The sequence below is a fragment of the Macaca thibetana genome, chromosome 2 (genome assembly GCF_024542745.1).
Source record: "Macaca thibetana thibetana isolate TM-01 chromosome 2, ASM2454274v1, whole genome shotgun sequence".
In the NCBI taxonomy this organism is placed as follows: Eukaryota; Metazoa; Chordata; class Mammalia; order Primates; family Cercopithecidae; genus Macaca; species Macaca thibetana.
The window spans coordinates 166,459,351-166,481,957 of record NC_065579.1 but is presented as its reverse complement, the minus strand read 5'-3'; the positions used below and the strand labels follow the sequence as shown (position 1 = coordinate 166,481,957).

Genomic DNA, 22,607 nt, shown 5'->3' with positions numbered 1-22,607 from the left:
ATTCCTCTTGCTCTAGACTGTGAGTAGCTACACATCTATCTCCACACATGAGCTTCTTTTCTGCTTTAAGCCTAAAAACAGCAGCCATATTTGACATTGAGTTTTTTCAATGTCATATAAAATAATCATGCTCACTTCAGCTCAGATTTTATTGAAGCCATTAGAAGCTTAAGTCTTTTGTGGACTCACTTTTGAATTCAACGTTTCTTCAAGTGTCTCACAGCCATTCCTTCCACACTGTTGCTCAGGGAGGAGAAGGAACAAACCCTGGGGACACTTTCCTCCTTTGAGACTAGTGGACCTTGAGGCAAAACGACACCCACAATTATAGTCTGAGCACTGGGAATTCAATGTAAAGAACATTTTAAAAATATTTCCATGATGTCCTGATTAGCTTCATCCAAGTAACCAAAACAATTCTTTATACTCACACTTCCATCTCTCTCTCTCCCTTCTGCCCTCCCTCCTCCCTCCACTAGCCAGGGGCTGGGAGAAAATACTTGCAACACACATATCAGATATAGAATATGTATCTAGAACTAAAAACAAAACCCAAAACACCCCTTATAATTCCACCATGAAAAGATAATCCAATTTACAAATAGACAACAGATACCCCAGTAAAAATAATCACATTCAAAACCTATTACTATGTTTCTTATAACATTCTCCAATGAAAGAACTGTGGCTCCTGAGACAAATGGCTGGTCCCAGAGCTGGGGCAAGGGATATATTGGATGAGGCTGGCTTATCTTGTAGTTTCAGAATGTGAGGAAGGGCTCGAGAAAACGCAATGATGGGGATATGTCAGATGGATACAGGGACTAACTAAAGAATCTCCCAATGGCCAAAGCTGAAACAATGTGAGCAACAAAATCAATAATGAAATATTGGTTTATAATCCAAAGTGGAAAATAAATACTGAGTGCATACTCTCCATAGGAAAAAAAAATGATTGGATTTTAAAAATCTAGTCAAATAGACCAACCTATATACAGAAGTATTACAAATAATTTATTCATACATTCCATTTTGAGAAGGTGGAGTATTACTCCCCATAGTGTAAGTGTGGGCGCTGCATAGCGACTTCCTTCCAAAGAGTATGGTATGGGAAAGGAAAACACAAGAGTAACTTTAGAATGGAGAAGCCTGACAAACACAGCCTTAGCCCTGTAATCAAGGTTAACATCAATAGTGATAAGTCATGCTGATAGCATGTACCCTTGATATGATGGAGGAGAGGGGCACTTTACTTCTGTGGTCTTCCTCCACAAAACCCACAACCCCCGTAGAGTCACATGAAAGCTATCACAAACTCCAATTGAGGGATATTCTATAAAATGCCTAGCCAGTACTTCTTAAAACTGTCAAAGTCATCAAAAGCAAAGAAAGTCCAAGAAACGGATGTCTAAAGGAGCCTAAAAAGATATAGCAACCATTTTTAATGTACTATCCTGGATGCAATCCTGGGAGAGGTGGGGAATGACACTAGGTAAGAAAGGAAAGGAAGATACAGAATATACTAGGAACTTTAATAATAATATGCCAATATTGACTTGTTCATTGTGACAAATGTACTGTACTAATGTAAGATGTTAACAGTAGAAGAAAGTGGGTGTGTGGTATATGGGAACTCTTTGAACAATCTTTGCAACTTTTCTGTAGATCAAAACTCTTCTAAAATAAAAAGTTTATTTAAAACAAATGAACAACAGATTTGAACAGATGCCCCACCAACGAAGACATACAAATGACTAATAAGCACCTTAAAGAATGCTCGACATCATTGGTCATCAGGGAAATGAAATTAAAATCATAATGAGATATACTATACATCCACTGGACTAAAATTATAAAGACTGACAAAAACAAGTGTTGGCAAGGATGTGGAGGAACTGGAATTTTATACACTTCAGGTAGGGATAAAAAATAGTACAACTAACTACTTTGGAAAACAGTTTGGCAGTTTCATAAACTTATATATACACCATCATATGACCCAGTCACTCCAGTCTTAGGTATTTACCCAAGAGAAATTAAAGCACAAATCCACATAAATAAAGACTTGTACATAGATGTTTATAGCAGCTTTCTTTGTAATAACCGCCCCCGCTTCAGAAAAACAACCCAAATATCCATCAGTCAGTGAATGGATAAACACATTATCCATATAATGGGAACCAACTTAACAGTGAAAGGTAACAAAGTACAGCAACATCATGATAAAATTTCAGCAACGTCATGCTTAGCCACACGCAAGAACCTACATGCTGTGTTATACTACTTACATGCAATGCTAGCAAGTGTGCACTATATTTCAAGGGACAGAAAGAAGACCAGTGGTGCATAGGACACGAGAGCCTCTCTAACAAGGGTAAGAGGGGACTTTGTGGACAGATAAAAATGTTCCCTATCTTGATTGTGGTGCTTACATAAGTGTATGCATTTGTTAATGCTCATCAAACTGTGCATTTATAATGGTGCATTTCATCTTATGTAATACAATTTAATATAGTTGATTTGTTAAAAAAATAGAGGGAGTACTTGAAGGGATTCTGAGGATGGCTCTCTGGGATCCTTCAGGGATGACAAACTGTCTCTCTCTGCTCCACGGTCCTTCCACCATCCCATGCCATCCCACTCCTCCCACCACATCCCCAGAAAGTAAGGGAGCTGTTTGACATGTGTCTCTTTGAGAGTGAAGGTTCCTGCTCCCTGCGATTTCAGAAGGTAGAAGGCTTGATGGCATAATGTGTGCCACTGTGGCTTGAAGAGATCCTTTAGTGTGCCTGGAAGAGGAAGGAGGAAGGAGGAAGTGGACATACCTTCCCCTGTTCTCTGCGACTTTCAGAAGGCACAGAAGAGGACCCCGATGGCTACTGGAAGCACAGAACTTTGTAGAGAGGTCACAGGTGTACAGCAACTTGAGTGGGGGCCGAAGGGACACACAGCTGCCCCTCTAGGGCAAAAGAGTCCCATGAGGGAGCTGGCATGTAGCCGAACATGGCCTCAGGAAACCATGCATACAGCTACAGCAAGATAGCAGATGCCACGGAATAAAGTGCCACCAGATCAGGACACAGGACCTCCTACTACTGAGGCTGCTGCTCCCAGGCACAGGAAGAGGATTTCTCTCTCCTCCCCGCTGGGGTTGGAGTCAGTGAAGCTGGGATAGACAGTGTTAGTTCAGGGAGAGAAAGCTTGTACCTATGAGTAAGGACAGCTAAAGATATTGAATTTTGACAGAATTGTCAACAGAGAAAGCCAAAGACTTTAACAACAAGAATAGATTACAAAAATCAGTGGACTAGACTAACATCTACACAAAAATAGGGCAAAAAATAAGACATATGCTCTGGGTAGATTTTAAGGTTCAAAGAAGTTTTGAGAATATAGCAAGCTTCATTAAAAAAATTTGCATGTATCTACTTCAGTCCAACTGTTACACTTACATTCAAATAGGATTGTTATGATACACTCCTTTGCAACCTGCTATTTTCACTGGGTTATATATTGTGAACATTTGTCCATGTCAATATATAGTCTTCGACAACATGGTTTTTAATGTCTGTGCAGCATTCTACCACATGAATGTACGTGCTTTATTTAAATGGTAGCTTATTGTTAAACATTAAGGCTGTTCCGTTTTTTCAGTATTATAAATAAGTTTGATGAAGAATCTTACACATGTATCTTTTCACACATCTCTGATTGTGCCCATAAGATAAATTCACAGTTAAGGAATTGCTGGTGCACGGGGTATTTGTATTTTAAGGCTCTTAACACCCTTTAGAAGGTTTGTGTCGATTTATACTTCCACTAGAAATAATTTTAAAGGCGAATTTTCTATTGATCTGTATCTCGTTCTGACTCAACAATAAATTGAACTGGCTAAAGGATGCCCATATATCCATCTTTCTTTCATTATTATGTTATAATTAGGGTGAGTTTAGAACTAGTAAAATTAGCAACACTAGCAATGTTTTTCATCCTCAGTTTAGCCACAAAAATGGCCATGTCAGTGTAATGAAAGTAATAATAATGGAGTTAACCTTTACGGAGAACTTACTGTATGGCAAGTAACATTCACAGTACTTTACAGATATTAACAATCCTATGAGGTAAGTACTATTACCCTTGACAGTTTAAAGGAGAGGAAACTGAGTTACCAAAAGGGTAAGTGCCTTGATCAATGTAGCTTTTCAGTATTAATATGTATCATTCTTATCTGGATTGTTTCAGTATTTCTGTACATGGTGATTCTTTTAATTTGCATCAGATCTTAAATAATTAAGATCTTTCTCTTACACAGACTAAACACCGACTCACCGCTGCCAAAGCCACTTCTGCTCTGAATATGAAATCCTGTGGTTGGATGGTCTTGGGACCCACTGTGGCAAAATTCTATAGACCCTGTCCCACACTCTGTCATGAAAATGGGACTATATTACAGTTCTCATTCCCAAGCACAGCACTGTCACATACCGCCCCAGTCAGTTGTAGAGTTTGCCACAAGTAATTTGTTATAAGTAATTAAGTTCTGAAGTTTGCAAATGGAGCACTTTTCATGTAAATTGGAGTGGATGTGAGATTATCCTTGCCTAAGGTCACCTCACTCCCACACATTCCCATGTGCTCTCAGAGTAGGAGAGAAGTGGGTGAAGCCTTCGCAAAGTTGTGGAGGAGGGTTACCAGCCTGCAACCTATCCTGCCTCTGCACCCAGGGAGTGGCTGGCACATGCATGTGTGGGTCTCTGCAGGAAAAGCATGGGGAACTACAACTCCAAATGGAAGGAATAAAAGGGGAGGAAACAATGAAAACAACTGAAGAGTAGAAAAGGTGTTTCTGCCTCAATGCAACTGGAAAAAAAAATTAGACATTTTCATTCCCAGCCTTCTTTCCTCAATTAGCATCAGGAAGCCAAATTTAGTTGCCCCCCGCCCCAAAAAAAAGAGCTATGCGTGCCCAGCGGGGAGAGATGATGAAAGCACCAACTTTATATGTTTGTGTTTCAGCCTGTCAAAGGCTATCAAGGTGGCCATGAAAATAATGGAACCTCCTAAAATCTTTGTTGTTAAAGAAATGTTTTCTCATCAATGAACAGCTTGCCAAGGCCAGATAAGCAGCATGAAAAGCAGGAAAAAAAAATGCTTCCGTTTGCTTATTTAGAGAGTTGTTCTTAATAATTCATCTGCTTACAATTTCCAGAAAGCAATTGCCATCCCTTGCCCATTGACTGGTTGGGAAAGGTCTCTTACACTGTTAAATTGTCCTTTTTCTTCATTAGTCTTTGCACCTTATGTTAACTACGTTCTTGCATGCTAGTGAGCAGTTAGGGCCACTGTCTGCTAATGAGGTCAAGGTTAAGGACTATAAAACTAATAGACTAGTTAACTGATGGTATTTTATAGTTAGCAACTGGACACCTAATCCCAGATAGACATCTTCCAATTTAATGCCTATGTTCCGGGCCAGCACCACTAGCCTCTTCTGGAGAAATAACTCAAAGCAGTGTCATTTTGGTATATCTTGATATATAAATGGTAAATCACTGTTATTCGCCAACATCACAGAATAAACATGTTTTTTCCATTTAAGGGCAGCCTCATCAAGAGTATTTCCAACTCTTAAACTCTTCCTATGGTTTTCAGGGGTGTCCAATCTTTTGACTTCCTTGAACCATATTGGAAGAAGAATTGTCTTGAGCCACATATAAAATACACTAACACTAATGATAGCTGATGAACTTTTAAAAAAATCACAAAAAGATCTCATAATGTTTTAAGAAAGTTTACAAATTAGTGTTGAGCCGTATTCAAAGCCATCCTGGGCCGCGTGTGGCTCTTGGACTGCAGATTGGACAAGCTTGATTTATATGGCAGACCCTCCCTGCTTTTGCAGGCATCTTGCCCCAAATGGCTTTTGTTGGGGATTAATATCAAAGGAACATCTACCTTTTACTCAATAATCCTCTAAATTTTGAGGTGATCATTCCAATGTGGAATACATTTTAAAAAATGGTTTTGCTTTTTTTCTCTTGATAAAAGTAACATATTTGCATTATAGAAACCTTTAAAATGCAGAAAAGTATAAACAAAAATATTAAACTTCCCATGGACAATGTGGGAAGAATTGCATTTAAGTATTTTGATTAAATTATGGACAGTCCTCAGTGATTGAATTCTACACTGCAGGAATGACTCCTAACTATCTCTCTGTGCCATTGTTTTTACAAAGTTTTTTATTTAAAAACTGTTATGACTGTTTTCTGTTGTATAAATGCCAATCTCTGCTGTGAAATGCCATCAGATGCTTTTCTGTAAATCATAGCACAGAATGTATCCTTCTTTGGAAAACTACTGCCATTAAATATTACTGTCCTTGTAATAGAAGAAAGAGAGGGTGATAATTCTAGAAATGAAATATTTCAGAAGAATCATGAATGAATGAACAGTAATATTTACTACTTGAAGAGACAAAAATAAATTAATGAATTTGGGGAAATAGGACTGTTGATATCTAACATCCAAGATCCATAACCTCCACAAGTCATAGTTGTAGAAAACCTTATTTCAAAAGAGTGTGATGGATAAATAGACTTAAACCATTTTTATCTTTCTGGATTTACCTTGGTAGTGGCAAAATTTAATCATGTTTCCACTCTTAATAAGTCAAAGTCGTGGGACAACTGATTTCATCTCATGTTTCTACACATATCAGGAAGAAGAAACAGACATTGCCATGAATCTAAAGCAGAGATGCTTCTTTCGTACAGGATAATGATTTCTAGTTCCACTCCAATTCGAAAATTTTCAAAGGAATGAGGAAGAAGGAAAGGACCAGCCAGTCTTTATGATAACTTAGGAGAGCTCAGTAGGTAAAGGGTCTGATGCATAGCAGGTGATCGACTCTTCGTTTATTATTGGCAGGCTCCCACAGGCAAGAGCACATCCTACTGGAGCTGAGGAAGAAAACAATCTGTCCATACCCACTGCCTGGAGAATGGTCTGTTGCCAGAAGCTGGATGACTTCAGGTCTAGCCAAATGCCAAGCTATGCTAAGGGAAGTTGGGGTTCTTGTCCTGGAGAATTGCAGAATGGTGGGGAGAATGTATTGTCTAGACACTTGCATTTCTCAGAGTTTGAATGAAAGTGTATTCCCCGGTTTAATAAGAGCCTGGCAGCCTCTCCTTATGAATAAGGCATATGTGTCTAACAGAGAAAGTCTTAACCCTTGAGAGGCAGGGTAGCATAAGAAAGAACCGGAGACCTCTCTGCTGACCCCCGCTTTTGTTCACTTACATGCTTGCTGTGTGACCCTGGACAAATCACTTCATCTCTGGGTCTTTGGTTTCCTAATGAGTGTAATGAGATCCTTTCCAATTATAATTCTCTGTGATTCTCCTCATATGTATGGCTATAAACCACAATGCCCTTACTGGTCCCGCAAGTGATATACAAATAAAGAGTTGCTGCTTGTTGTTTTTTTCAGTTTGGCGGCCACAGACTCCAGGTTTTGTAACAAAAATATATGAGTCCTTTCTCACACTACTATAGAGAAATACCTGAAACTGGGTAATTTATAAAGAAAAGAGATTTAATTGGTTCACGGTTCCACAGGCTGTACAGGAAGCATGGTGCTGCACCTGCTTCTGGGGAGGCCTCAGGAAGCTTCTACTCATGGTAGACAGCAAAGCCGGAGCAGGCATCTTACATGGTAGGAGCAGGACCAAGTGTCGGGAGGAGGTGCTACACATTTTTAAACAACCAGATCTCACAATAACTCACTCACTCAGGATCTGGAGAACAGCGCCAGGGGGCTGGTGCTAAACCATTCATGAGAACTCTGTCCCCATGATCCCATCACCTCCTACCAGGCCCCATTTCCAATACTGGGGATTACAATTGAACATGAGATTTGGGTGAGGACATAGATCCAAACCATATCAAAAAGCAAGTACACATACCACAGCTTTCTTGTTTTCTTCTTCCACTTCACACATAGCAGTACTAAAGCTGACCTTCTTGACAGTGGGGGCAATGATAACAAGGATGATAAACAGGTCACTTCAACAAAAAAATGATAATGAAATGGGAGAGTTCTCTGGCCCCCGTTGCAGGGTGTGTGACAAGGGGTACAACTCTCTGTTCGACCTCCACGAGCTCAAGCCCCTTAGAGGAGGGGGAGCATGCAGACAGGCAGGTGCAGGAATTGGGGCGAGCACTTTTGAGCTCCGACCCCACAGCAGCGTCTAGGGGTGGCTACCTGTGACCCCAGGGTTACAATGCTCTTTTAGCTCTGCCATCCACAGGTGGTTTAAGTGTTAACAAGTTCATTGGCCCCTTGGTACCCGGTCATCCCAAAAGAATTGGATCACACACAGACTGGAAGGATGAATGCAGGGGTTTTATTGAGTGGTAGAGGTGGCTCTCAGCAGGATGGATGGGGAGCTGAAAGCGGCGAGGGAGTGGGAAGATGATCTTGCCCTGGAGTTTGGCCGTCCAGTTGCCAAACTCCTCTCCGACTTTCCCCAGCCAATCTCCTCTCAGCCTTCAGCTGCTCCTTCTCTTCTCTCTTTCTCTGCTGCGCCATTCCGCCGTTCATCTGTGTGTCTCCTCGTCTCCTAGTCTGCCTCTGAAGCCTGGGGTTTCGGGTTTATATGGGTACAGGTTAGGGGGTGTGGTGGGCCAAAAGGCAACTTTTTGGGAACAAAAACAAGAATGCCTGTCCTCATTTAGGGCTGCGGGTATCCAGGCTTGAGGGTGGGGTCTTTGCTGGGGAACCACCCTCTTCTATCCAGTATTTCCCTGTCTCCTGTCCGTATCAATAAGTCACTCAAAGCTTACTTTTGAAGTCTCTTTTCTGTGGTCAGCAGCGTTCACTCTTCAAATAGGAAAGGCCCAAACCAAGGGTTCCCCAACTTGCTCCTCTTTTCATGTCATCTGGATTAGTAAATGATGCCTCATTCAATCCAGTGCCTCAAGCCAGAAACTGGGAGAGTTAAGGGGGTATCCCCACTGTACTTAAGATGATGTTGCAGATCTTTACTCTGGTTTATCAGATACCACATGAACTCTCCAGCCTCCTCTCCCACTCATTCCCCAACACCAGTTTCTCCTCAAGGCTTCCTCATATCCCTCCATATTATGCTCAGGCCCATCCTGGATCCGGCTAACCCTTACCCACGTTGTGTCTCTCCGTGTAAATGGCATTTCCTCAGACAGGCTTTCTTGACTCCCTCCTCCCAAGTATACCGGGGCCCTTTGTAATCATCACAAATTATAATTATGTGTTTGATTGTTCACTTAGTTATAACCCCTTTCTCTCACGAGGTTCCATGAGGGGATAGAGCACTTCTGTCTTCCTCATCACAAGACTTAAGTGACCACCACAATGGCCAGTTCACTGCACACAAATCTTTGTGGTGTGAATAGACAGGTGGGGGCCCCTTAATACAAGTTTCTTTCTTCTGGTTACTTTATTTCCATCCTATAAGCTATTATCAGGAGCAACACTGCAGATGATCATTTTTTTGTCAGTTTTTCACTTTTGCAAGAGCTCTCCCTATGAAGAGCTTTTCCATTTTGGCCTAGATAGGCCTTATTTGAAAGTGGCCATCTCTCTTCACATGCACCCTCCTTTGCTTAGAGATGCAGAGAGTTTAAGACTTTGCCAAGGGTAGGCATGTCGTCAAGACACTCGACATGGTGATGTGAAGCAAGGCTCTGGGTCAGCCCCTACAGAGGTTTGAATCTTGGTTCAGTCCCTGTCTAGCTAATCGACTTTGTGCAGCTAGCCTCAGTTTTTTTCAACTCTAAAATATGGATAATAATAGAATCTGATAGGTTGTCTTCAGAATTTAATGAAGTAACAAATATAAAACAGTTAGTACAATGTCTGGGACACAGCAAGTGTCTGATAAACATTGACTCCTATTAATAGGTTTCACTCAATCCCAGAGGAAAGTTTGTTCACGTGCTGAGTTCTAGGGCTGGGGAATTTCAGGGGAGGCATCTTTCTTTGTCTTCTGTCTCCCTTTCCATCTCATTTACTTTACCCTATACCCCCATCCTGATGTGCTGTGGTCCCAAAAGGCGGCAAGCAAAACTATGATAGATTCTAATTCTCTACCTTACTCATTTGAAGCCATAAGCGGATTCGAAATTTACAAGCCAGCAGTATAAAATTGCTGATGACCATTGCTTAAACTTTGGCAAGATGAATTCTGCCTAGAAATAATTAGTAATATGTTAGTCAAGTCAACAATAAAATTGTTGCACTGGCATTTAGTGACAGTTCAGGAGAGCGCCCTTACAAGAGGCTCTGTAGGCAGAGAGTAGGTGACATTAACCTTCTAAACAGAAGCCGCTGCACACCGAGTGCCAGAGTACCAAGAAGAATTTAACATTCCACTCCTAGTGCCTCCCCCACTTCCCCGCTTCAGCAAGGTGGTTTTAAAATGAGGAGCACATCCCGAGTGCTCTGTGTAGGTGGTGAAGTAGGCGGAGGTGAAATGCAAGCTTTATTTTCCCGGCTGCCTGTCATCCGATTCCCCGCTTTCCTCCGACTTTCATGAATGATGAGGTCATCCCGGTGCAGGAAAATCAAACTCCTATTTTTTCAAACCCAATAAAGGCCAGCATTGTACGTCTGCGTAAACAGAGAGGCCAGACGGGCAGGGTGGCGGGAGGACTAGTGGCCCGCCCTCTGGCGGCCGCGAGAGACAGCGTGCCCCGCGCTCCGCCGAGCCGCGACAGGGAGGCGGGAAGGGTGCGTGCGAACATGTAAGTTAAAATTAGATCAATAGTCAGCTTAGCGGCCTCAATCAATGCTTCGCAGGGAGAGCATGCAACCATCTATTTATAAGCTAACCCCGGCATTATCTTCCTCTTTTAGGACGCAGAGATCCATTACTGCGCGCGGCGGGGGAGAGGACGCCGCCGGGAGCTGGTGCGTGCCACACTGCAGCCTCGCAGGCTGCCCCGGACTTCCAGCCCCGGGTCGGCTCTGGGCGGGCAGGGGGAGGATCCACACCGCCGAGCTGTGGCCCCGCTGCTCCCAGCCGCGCTCCCCCGGCGCGCCAGCTGAGGACTCATTCCCGCCCATTCCTTACCTCGATGGAATCCTTAGCCCTTAGAGAGAGGGCTAAAAAAAACAACAGACAAACAAACAAACAAACAAAAAAAAAACAAATTCGAGACGGCCCCGGGACCCTCCCGCAGATGCAGGGCGCACTCTGGCCAGTTCTAACCATAGGCTTGACTGCATGTTGACAAGGGTTTCCAACCTAGCTTTCCCGAGGTACTGCATGACTCAGTCCTTGCTCAGATGGCGGTTGCTGTAAATAGTTGCAATTTCCCTCCTTCCGTCTCAAAGCACGGATGGGAATGGATTTGCAGCGGGGACTGTGTATTGTATTTAAGGTCTTGGTGAGATGGAAGCGGGCTCCATCAGCTCCAGACTTCCTGGGACATCTCGGCATTTCCAGGTCCGTTTGCCCCAATGGTGGAAGTCACCTCTCATATTTGATGAAATAAATGTCCACGTTTGTGATAACGTTGTTAAATTGTTTTCAGTTCTTGAAAGATGCTGCAGAAAAAGAGGCAAAACCTGGTACAGCACAGCAGCATGCCCCTCCCGCCCCCAAATACGAGATCAAATCACATTTCTAAGGGAAAAAATAGGCATTCTCATCTTAGATATGTATGTAGCGTATTTTATAATATATATTTTTATCAAGAATTTTGCTTTTCTGTATTTTACAACTTTCTTTATTAAGCATTTTTATTTTGTGCTAATTTTACAATACAAACTCTGAAGACCCAAAGAAATTTAATATTAGCTTAAATGTACATTAGATATATTTATAGAATCAATTTATTAGCTGCTATAATGTTTGACATAAAAGGCTTCTGAACTAAAGATAGAAACGGAAGCATTCTTTATTTAGAAACAACCTTTCTCCTCTTCTTCCAACTCTTGTTGGCTTACCTCCAAAATATATCCTGCATCTGTCTCTTTCTCACCACCTAGACTGTTCCTAGTTTAGTTACAGGTCACCCTTCATCATCATTCACCTGAATTACAAAAATAGCCTCTTGTCTGGTTTTCCTGAATTCATTGTCTCCCCACTGAAGTCCTCACTTGCCACATAGCAACGAGATTGCTCTTTTAAAATGGAAATCAAATCCTCTCTCTTCTCTTTTTAGAACCTTCAGTGGCTTCCCATGGCACCTTGATTAAACCCCAAATTCTTCACCATAGCCAAAATGTAATGTGCCATCTGCCCCTATCCACCCTCGCTCATCGCTCCTCATCTCATATCACTTTCTCACTTGTCACAGCATGCTTTTACATATCCCTTCTTTCAGATCTAAAGCCCCACAAGCTCATTTTTGTCTCCTAATCCCAGCTCTTGCTGTTCATTCAGGGTGGAAGATCTTCATAAATTCTTCACAAATCTACTTCATTCTTATTCTAGCCTCAGCTCAGGTATCAGAGCTGACCACCTTCTATCCCACCCCTCAACTGAACTCATTATCACATTACCATGTTCTATTTCAACACAGTAATTAATTGAAATTATTTTATTTATCCATGGCATTATCAGGGTGTTCTCTGTCTCCACACACCAGAATGTAAGCCCCATGAAAACAGGCTCCTTGTCTTTCTTGTACACCGTAATCTCTCTGGGTTCTAGAAAAATGCCTGGCCCATAGTTGGTAATCAGTAAGCATTGATTGAATAAATTATTGAGTGTGATTTCCTAGTGTCTTGTTTGTAAAATGCCACTAATAGCATTCTGTATACTCTGCCATGAGTTTTATAGTTATTTTTATGCCCATATGCTTCCTCCTCTCAAGTGTGAACTCTATGAGGCAGGATCATATTTAGTTCATTTTATTCTCCATGTCCTTATGGAGTCTGGCACATCACAGGTGTTTAATATATTTTTCTGGACTGAGTTGCAATAAGTAAATGGGTAATAAGGTGATACTAACCTTTCACCTGGGGACATGCAAAATTATTATGTATCCAAAGGAACAGGTTGTTGCTTTGACCCCTGTAACATCGCACACACATACACATGGACACACACACACTTGTTCTCGATATTTTCAAAGACTATTCAAATCCATTTTTTTATTTGATCTCCAAGCTGGTATGTATAAGCAGAAGCTCAGGGGCATTAATTGACCTGCTCAAGATTGCATAGCTAATATAAAGCAGAGACAGGGATAGCGCCTGCTACTTTCAAACACCCACAATATGCACACATAAAAACACACGCACACATTTCCACATTTGCCAATATGGCTTAGTTCAAATGGGATCATAAATGCAAAGTACTTTGAATGGAATCTGGTATGACAGCCTTCCAATAAATAACCATTCCTTTCTCTTGGCCTTGCTACAGTTGCCATAATCTTCCTATTTCTACAAAGAAGAATGCTTCTATCTTCACTTTGTTCTTTTTCGTACTAGTCTGATCTCCAGGGTCATCCTTATTGTGAAATTTTAATGCATAATATTAATTGGATATTTTCACAGACATGAGCAATAGTAAATGGATTTTTTGCTAACTAGCAACCTATTGCTCTTCTAACTTTTACTCTGAACACAAACCAAAGAGAAACAGTTGTGAATACCTACTAGCACACAGCTTAGCTTAAGTCATACAGTGCAGTGTTAATGAGGAAAGTTTATCATCCACAAACAAACACTAAACATAGCACAGCCAGGGAGGACAAACAATGTGCAAAATTAGTTTTATTATAGGCAAAAAAAGAATGAGAGCCCATATTGATCATTCATTCATTGTTGCATTCATTTTATGTGCCAAGCACACTGTACAAAGTTTGGGAATAGAGAGGCAAGCAAAAATAAATGAGGTCTCTACTGATATGGGTCTAGTGGAAAAGAAACACTTAAACCAAAGAATCACAAAACAGAGATCAATGCTGTGAGTGGGTAAAACAGGAGGAATGGCCATGGTCAGAGAATTCAGAAGGGAAGTGAAGTCCTTGAAGAAATGACTACTAGGCTTAGCTATGTTTTGAATTCAGTTATGGTCCAGTATCCCCAATGGTTACTAAAGAAGGAAGAAATGACCAAAGAAATAAATAATAATGGTGACTACCTTTGAAATTCTTTGATTTAATAAATACTTCTTGAGTACCTACTATCTACCAGGTAGTCATCAAAGTGCTAGGGGCTATAACAGTGATCAGAGACAAAAATCCCTGCCCTCATGGCTTTACACTGTTATGGAAGATGGCATACAGTAAACTCACACATAATTATCATGGAAAGGAATGTTAACTGTTGATTTCTCCTAAGCAGAAAAACAAACCAAGGAAGTAAGATCAGGAAGTGGAGTTGGTGGGGCAGTGAGATACAGTTTTACTTAGGATAGTCTTGTATGCCCTCTCTGAATAATACATTTAAGCAAGACCAAACAGTGGTAAAGCAGCAAGCTATGTTGATGTGAGTGGCAGGTGTGGGTGGTCACAGAGGGAAGAACCTTAATGAAATCTTCAAGGGCAATGACCCTGAGACTACAGCATGACTGACTTGCCATGAATCTGAAGGAAGTGCAAGGAGGCCAGTATGTCTAAGGTAACTGGAGTAAGCAAGGGGGTGACTAGTTACATGAGCACAGAGAGGTAACTAGGACATGAGTTCAAAGGAGCAATAGATCTTTTTTTTTTTTTTTTTTTTTTGAGACGGAGTCTGGCTCTGTCGCCCAGGCTGGAGTGCAGTGGCCGGATCTCAGCTCACTGCAAGCTCCGCCTCCCGGGTTTACGCCATTCTCCTGCCTCAGCCTCCCGAGTAGCTGGGACCACAGGCGCCTGCCACCTCACCCAGCTAGTTTTTTGTATTTTTTTTTTTTTTAGTAGAGACGGGGTTTCACCGTGTTAGCCAGGATGGTCTCGATCTCCTGACCTTGTGATCCGCCCGTCTCGGCCTCCCAAAGTGCTGGGATTACAGGCTTGAGCCACTGCGCCCGGCCAATAGATCTTGAAGTACCTTGAAGGTAGGTGTAAAGATTTTGGCTTTTCCTGTAAGTACAATGGAACTTTAGAAACTTTAGTACAATGAAACAATAGAAACTTTTGAACAAATGATTGACATGATCTGACTTTATTTATTTATTTATTTATTTATTTATTTTTGAGACAGAGTTTCACTTTTGTTGCCCACGCTAGAGTGCAATGGTGTGATCTCAGCTCACTGCAACCTCTGCCTCCCAGGTTCAAGCAATTCTCCTGCCTTGGCCTCCTGAGTAGCCAGGATTACAGGTGCCCACCACGACGCCCAGCTAATTTTTGCATTTTTAGTAGAGACGAGGTTTTACCATGTTGGCCAGGCTGGTCTGGAACTCCTGACCTCAGGTGATCTGCCCGCTTCAGCCTCCCAAAGTGCTGAGATTACAAGCGTGGGCCACTGCACCTGGCCCTGACTTATGTTTTAATAGTTACTCTGGCTGCCATGTAGAGAGTACTCATTATGTTCCAGGAAATCTACTGTGTCTTAACAGAGGACTTCATTTTACTTTCATAATTCTGAGAAGTACCCATTTTACAAGTGGGAAAACCAAGATGTAGGGAGTTTTAACACCTTACTCAAGGTTGCGTGGCTAATAACTGATAGAGCTGGAATTAAAAGTCAAGTAATGTAATTCTATCACCCTGGCTATTAACCAAAATGTAAGAGTACCTCCCTAAGAGAGACTGGGATGGGGGGGGTGTTGGTGCTGAGAGTAAAAATAATATCTATCATTTATTGAGGGTCTACCAGTCACTGCCCTAGGTTTTCTCATTAATTTTATTTCATTCACACATCAACCCTATTAGATACATATTATTGTTCTTTTATTATAGATGAGGAAACTAAAACTCAGAGAAGTTATGTAACTCAAGTTTGAACAGTTAATAATTAGAAGTTAAAATTCAAACCCAGAGTGCTTCATCTCTGAAGCTATGGCTCATTGCTTCTCAGATAAGAATGCTAAACTTCAAAATATATTTCTTATAAAGAACCCATAATTGAGTCTTCTATTTTTAAAATATCTACTATACCTTTCTTTTTGGAGTGCTTAGTGTACTTACTTACATAATGACTGAAATAGTTGCTTTAATTCTACCTACTTGCTATTTTTTTTTCTATTTATCCCATCTGTTCTTCGTTCCTTTATTCCTCCTTCTCTACTTGGTTTTCAATTAAGCGTATTGTATTCATTCCATTTATCTCCTCTATTAGTTATATATTCCTGACATTATTAGCTCTTATATGAGAAATTAATGTGCCTTCCTAGCTTCTCAATATATATTTTAAATTCATATTTTACACTTCACAAGTAATGCAAAAAGCTTGCCACAGTTTAACCTCATCAAGGCCCTCCAGTTTGTTTGTGATATTGTCAGTTTCATTCCCACATTGTTATGTTCCTCCAAGTCTTTCCTTATTTTTGTTTTAAAAAGTCAATATTCTTTTAATATTTACACACATACTTTTCCTTTACTGTGCTCTTTGTTCTTTCCTAGAGTTTAATATTTCCACCTGGGATTATTTTCCTTCAGCCTGAAACATTTTCTTGAGTAAAACTTACAGTGCCATTCTCTAGAGACTATAAACTTGGGAGCTCATTGGATGGGTTTAAGAGCATATGGGACACAACATATTTAACTCAAAGACAAGATCATTTTTTAAAAATGCCTGAACTGAAACACAAAAGTGAAAAAAAGTTTAAACTCTCTCAAGGTTTATTTGTCTGAAAGTATATTTATTTTGGCTTAACTTTTGAGTATATTTTTACTTGGTATAAAATTCTAAGTTGGCAATATTTTTCTTTCAGCTATTTAAAGATGTTAAGACATTGTCTTCTGGCTTCCATAGTTTCTACTGAAAAATCAACTGTCAGTTTTGTTGTTACTTTGAAAGTAATGTGTCCCCCTTCCTCCACCTCTGCTTTGATTTGTTTCATATTTTTTCTTTGTCTTTAATTTTTAGCACTTTGAATATTATGTGCCTAAATGGGGTTTTCATTGTTTTTATTCTTCTTGATATCCTCTGTTCTTGGATCTGTGGGTTGATATCCTCGATTTGTTTTGGCGAATTTGTTTTCTCTGCAACAATTTCTTCTTCTTTTCCCTCTTTCCTCTCATTCTGGCACTTTGGTTATGCAAGTATTAGATTTTTTGACTGTGTATTCAATGTCTGTTATGTTTTATTCCATTCTTTCGATTCTATCTTTGTTCTCACATTTGTGTTTCAATTTGGGCATTTTTAAAAACTGATCTTGTCTTTGAGTTAAATATGCTATGTCCCACATGCTATTAAATTCATTCAATAAGTTCCTAAGTTTAGGTATTATATTTTCCAAATTCTATAATACCCATATGGCTTTGTTAGCCATTTTAATTCTCTTTGAAACTCTTAACATTTAACACATATCTAGTTCCTTTGTATCCATTAACATAATAATCTTTATTGTTTTAAAGTCATTTTCTGCTAATTTTTATATTTGTGAGTCTGCTTCTATTGTTTGATTTTTTTTCTCTTGATTACAAATCAAACCTTCAATTTTCTTTTCATGTTAGTAATTTTTAGTTATCTTACAGATATTGGGTATTAAAAATAATCCCAAACAAAACAACATAATGACAACAACAAAGAAAATGTTCAGATGAAATGTCTACCAGCAAGGGTTCCTCCTATCCTCTGCTGGGCAGACAGGCAGAGATTGTGCTGGAGAGGAGGTTGAGTTGCAGTTTTTAGCAAATCCCAGTTCACCTTTTATTTGTCCCTGATTTTGCAGAGGTCAATTTTGGGCTTTTGATGGGAAGCCTAGGAGCAACCTGTCTCCACAGTTCTAAATAGTCTACTCTTCAGAGATTTAGAGCCTATATCTTAGACATCTATGCCACAAAGGTTCAAATCTGGCAAATGGTTTATGAGGAAAAATTATTGGGCATTTATTGTAAACCCATATTTCTAACAAGACATCGTTTCTCAAGCACTGCAGACTACAGTAGATTTTTTTTTCTCTTTCTGGTTCTGCCCCTTTGAGACTTCCCCACCATTCCAAAACATATGGAAATGAGCCTTGCATTTTGCACTCTTCTATTTTCCCATCTATTATGCCAATCCCATTCATTCACCACAACTTCTGCTGATTTCTGATTTACCCAGTAAAGTCCTTCTCTTTGGCCCAAATCTCATCTTCAGCCTTTACCTGCAATGAACAAATTCTCCTTGGGAAGCAAACAGCTGATGATTATAAGCTCATGTAGGAATTTAAGTTTATCTAGTTCCTGTTGCTTCCAACAAGGTAGTGTCTTTAATGACGCTTTCAATTTACCTGTTTTTTTTTTTTTTCTTATTGCAGCACATGTGTGTTAGCCTGCTGTGACCATCTAGTTCCTATCTAGAAATGAAAGTCTCTCTCAGATGTATAAGGGGCAGAAATTTTGGAGCTTGAACAGACTTTGGCATATGCTCAGAATTGTAAAGTGATGTATTCAAGGCAACAAACAAACAAACTGACAAGGCTAGAAATTGGACCTGAGGTAAACCTTGAGGGAGGTCTTCTGATCCCATCTATTATTCAAGAGGACAGGGAGCAGAGAAAGAGAAGAAGAGAGAAGATATTATGGAAGGCTGTACCTGAAACAGAGAGCAATTCTGAAGTTTTTTCTCCAATTCTGGAGTTCAGAAGTGACCTACCCTCAGAAATGCTGGAAAACAGACTTAGGTCTTTTGAGTCAATTATTACAACTAACATTTGCTTAGTATTATTATTATTGTTGTTGTTGTTCTACCTGGTTTGAAAACAGGATTTAAAATAATTTGCCAATGGTGAGAGCTCCTCTGGAGAAAGTTACAGATGAGGCAGATAGGATGGTAATATAGAGGGTAAGAAAGTCTGTCATTAGAAAGTTGAGAATATTACTGGCAGGGGTACATTGGTAGTTGAAGGAATTTCAGGACTAGGTGATGTGGGCTCATGAATTACTCCACTCAACAGAGTAAATGAGACAAGACTGGGCTCCTGTCCTTTGAAAACATAAAAAGGAAATGTTTCGATCCTTTTCTAGAGGGAAAGTTGATCACTGTCCCTTTTGTCCCCTCTATGATTGTTGAGCTAGTCCAGAGTGCCATAGTAAGGGAAGAAAAAGTACGAGATTAATGACAAGATGGGATTCTGGAACTGAGAGCAGAGAGACCCATCCCTTCCCGAGATGCTCCTTACCCTTCCACTCACATGCTGAGCTACTGTAGCCAAACTTCACCTCTTATATGGGGAAGGAAAAACATTTGAATTTGCAGAAAGTCAAAGTCATGAGAAGATAAAAGAAATGTGATGAAAAATAAACGTGATTTTTATGTTTTATCTTTAATGTGGTAGTAGTATATTTATTTAAGTTTTGTGGTATTTTGCCCTGCTCTTGATTGAAATTGTATGTCTCTAGTCGAGCCTAAAAGAGAGATTGCTAAGCAATTTAACAATGTAAACAAGTAACGGGGGGAGGTGTTCAGGATCAACGGCAAGCAGTATGTTTTTATATTCTTAGAAGAGCAAACTGAACAAACTGTATTTAAGAATATTATCACACTATTGTCTACATGCAAATGTGTGCTGCTATTTGTAAATGAATCACATCCCTTTATTAAGCAAGGATGTCTATTTGTCATCCTTGCAGCAATTCCAGTAATAAAAAAATGCCCATTTCTTTAAAATTATGCACTATTGATGGCAGCTAACATTTCTGGAGTATTTATTATGAACCAGGCTGCTAAGCAAGGATCACTTCATACAAGCTATTGCATTTAATCTTCACAATTGTTTTATGAGGTAGTTACTAATATTATCCTCCTTTTTAACAAGTAAGAAAATGGAGACTTAGCAAGGTTAAGGTTAAGCTTGCCCAAGGACATATAATAAAGGGCAGAGCCCAGTTCAGTTTGATTCAAAAGCCTATGTGCTAATCATTCTGCATTAATCAGAATGGTCTTTCAATGGCTCCAAACCTGTGGTGCAAAACTTTCCATTGGAATGATGGCCAACCCAGTGGCTTGGTTTCTAAACAACTCCATTCCTTCTTTCTGTTCTCCTCACGCAGTCGCCTTGATGACCAGTCTTCTCTCTCAGTCCATAGCGGTCAAGTGGTGTTGCCCAAAGCATGAAAAAGGGAAACGAACAGTTTGAGAAAGCGAGATTGACTTGGTATCTTCTTATTGCAGCCCTCTTGCTGGGTCCCAGCATATCACCTACTAATTGTATGGCCTATGGCAATAAACTTTATAATTCTCACCTCTGAAATTAGAATTATATTACTAATCTTGCAAAATTGCTAGGAAAATGAAATACTGCACGAAAAGTGCCTAGTTCAATGCAGACACGTGATAGCGTTTGTTATATATGAGTTTTCTTCCCCTTCCTAAATCTATCTTTAATGCATCCGTATGCTGTATCTTTCTTCAAAGTCAGAACCTTGTCTGGGAGACTTTTAAGCACTGTGTTGATATCTAGACTTTGCATATAACTCAGAGGAGACTGTGAGATGACTAATGTGAAGACATCTCTGGACAAGCAATTACCCACTTCCTACTGGATATATTCTCATAATTTGAATACTTGCTTTAAAAGTACTTCTCCACTTTAAACACTACTCAATCATCTATGTGGTATAAAGATTGCCTGCCCTCTACTCCATACCGCCAACAAAGAAATCCCATGGTAACATACCCAAGAAGCAGAATTCAGAATCCCTTCTCTTCATTTGGAGTCATCTGGAGTTGAACAGCTCTTGAGTAGGGGGCACTTTTTTGCTGTAATAAATTTGTCTTTGTGACAAACTGAAGCCACTGGCCTCCAGGTGGAGCTGCACGAAAGAAAGAGAGAAGTAAAGAGAGGGGAAAATAGGTTGGTGTCCCAGAGTAGATAGCCTGAGAAACACTCAATAAAACCAAGATGGTACATGGTCCTCCGGGGATTTTCCAGGAAAAGAAGTGACATGCAAACTAATTCAGCCAGTTTAATTCCACAAGAATTTGAAGAGACTGCCAGTGTCCTCAGCCAGCCCCAGTGTCTGACGCAAGAGAAATGAGACATGGTCCCCAGGAAGCTGGCAGTCTTTGGGAGGGGCAGCACATAGGCATGGAAGAAGAACATCAGGAGACCATGTGTAATTCAATGGTAAAACAGTCATGCAGCTTAGGGCATGGTTTCAACTCCAGAGGTGAGAGAAAAGCTACTCTGTGTGTGTGTGTGTGTGTGCGTGCGCGCGTGCGCTACTACATTCCAGGCCCTAAATTTGACGGGTTAAATAAATTATCTCATTTAATGAATCCTAAAACAAACCTTTGACATGAACCCATTTTAATGGAAAGGAAATGGAAGCACAAAGATTAAATAACCTGCCCAGGAGCCAACAGCAAGCAAGCTGTAGAATTACAAGTTAAACCTGTCTGAATTCAACACCCATGGTCTTGGAAGGCCTGAGCCATTTGCTAGCCATATAACTAAACCCTCCTGACTCCTCTGTGCCTGTTTTTTTTTTTTAATGAGACAAATGGATATCATATTGCTGTACTCAAATTGTTTGGGTGTAATCCTTTGCTTCTGCCCTCTTCTTCAGCAATATGACCTTCACTTTAGCCCCTGATAATTGGGCATCTCTTGCTTTACCCATGTGATCCTGCCTCCAAATGGAGGCTGCTGAGACCAAGGTGGGCACTTGACTCAAAGAAGGTGGGGTGCAAGGAGAGACTGACAGGTCCCAGAACTATGGCAACTTTGTCCTGAAGCCTGATGGTTCAGTCAGCTTTTCCTAGATTCTGTGAGACTATGCTATAACTGTACAGTCATCTCCCCAACCCCCATTCTTCTGTTTTCTTGAGCTGAATTGAGCTTCTGTTACCACAACCAACAGATCCCTGACTAGAACAAATGCTTTCCATAGAGTTATTGTGAGGAATCCATGAGATAAGGTAAATTAGAAAGGGCAAGATCAAGGAGACCATAGCTATTTATCTGAGTGAGTAAAATAGCAATTTGGCCTTTATAATTGGATCCCAAGATTTTCAATTTATGAAATGCTTCATTATGTCAAAAGCAGGATATGCACAATTTTCACTTTTACTTTTCCTGCCAGGAGAAATCAAAGCGGCCAATAGTCGTGTTAAACTAAAGACACGGCCGCAAGGTTCTCTGTATTTTGGACAGAGAGGCTCCAGGCTGGTCATCTGGTAACCACTTTAAATTAGGTTTCCATTGGAGCCACACTGTACCCTGAGGACTCTTCCATAGGAGGTGTAGATATCCTGACTGAATGATGGACTGCCTGACTGGCCGGCCAGCCACGCTGCAATCTTCACCTGTGTGAACGTTTTGAGAGAAGTGCGCCACTCAGGTCCAACAAGTTGTTTGACCAAGGACACTTCTTATTTGATTTGGTTCAATTGCATCGACTGCCCGTGTCACTGAAAATGATCAAAGCAATTGCATATAGACACAGCCTGAGAATACAAAGCTGCTTCTTTAAAACAAAAAAGCAAACAAACTTCACACTGGACATTTTAAGACGGGGTTATTTAATAT

The 22,607-nt window shown here is 40.4% G+C and overlaps 1 protein-coding gene and 1 long non-coding RNA gene across 6 annotated transcripts in view; one reads left to right on the top strand and one right to left on the bottom strand.

Annotated features, from left to right (window-relative positions):
- Positions 1-18,643, top strand: part of LOC126949274 (uncharacterized) — a 48,261-nt gene extending 29,618 nt beyond the window's left edge. Inside the window, exons 1-3 of one of the 4 annotated variants that reach the window (XM_050782009.1) lie at positions 10,244-10,785; positions 10,898-10,951; positions 18,393-18,643. In XM_050782009.1, coding sequence (XP_050637966.1) covers positions 10,574-10,785; positions 10,898-10,951; positions 18,393-18,435 — 309 coding nt within the window. In that variant the 5' untranslated portion in view covers positions 10,244-10,573 and the 3' untranslated portion in view covers positions 18,436-18,643. Of the gene's footprint in view, positions 1-6,930; positions 7,101-10,243; positions 10,786-10,897; positions 11,247-11,424; positions 11,542-18,392 lie in introns of those variants that run through there. The other 3 variants (XM_050782010.1, XM_050782008.1, XM_050782007.1) reach the window with 3 other exon arrangements.
- On the bottom strand, positions 8,577-11,265 carry LOC126949277 (uncharacterized). Of its 2 annotated transcripts, XR_007723648.1 has the most exons (3): positions 11,115-11,261; positions 8,848-8,943; positions 8,577-8,642 (listed from the first exon to the last, which is right to left on the bottom strand). It is a non-coding gene; the product is annotated as an uncharacterized LOC126949277 (long non-coding RNA). The 2 variants fall into 2 exon arrangements; XR_007723647.1 differs by lacking the exon at positions 8,848-8,943 and having other exon boundaries at positions 11,115-11,265.
- Positions 18,644-22,607: the final 3,964 nt, after the last annotated feature.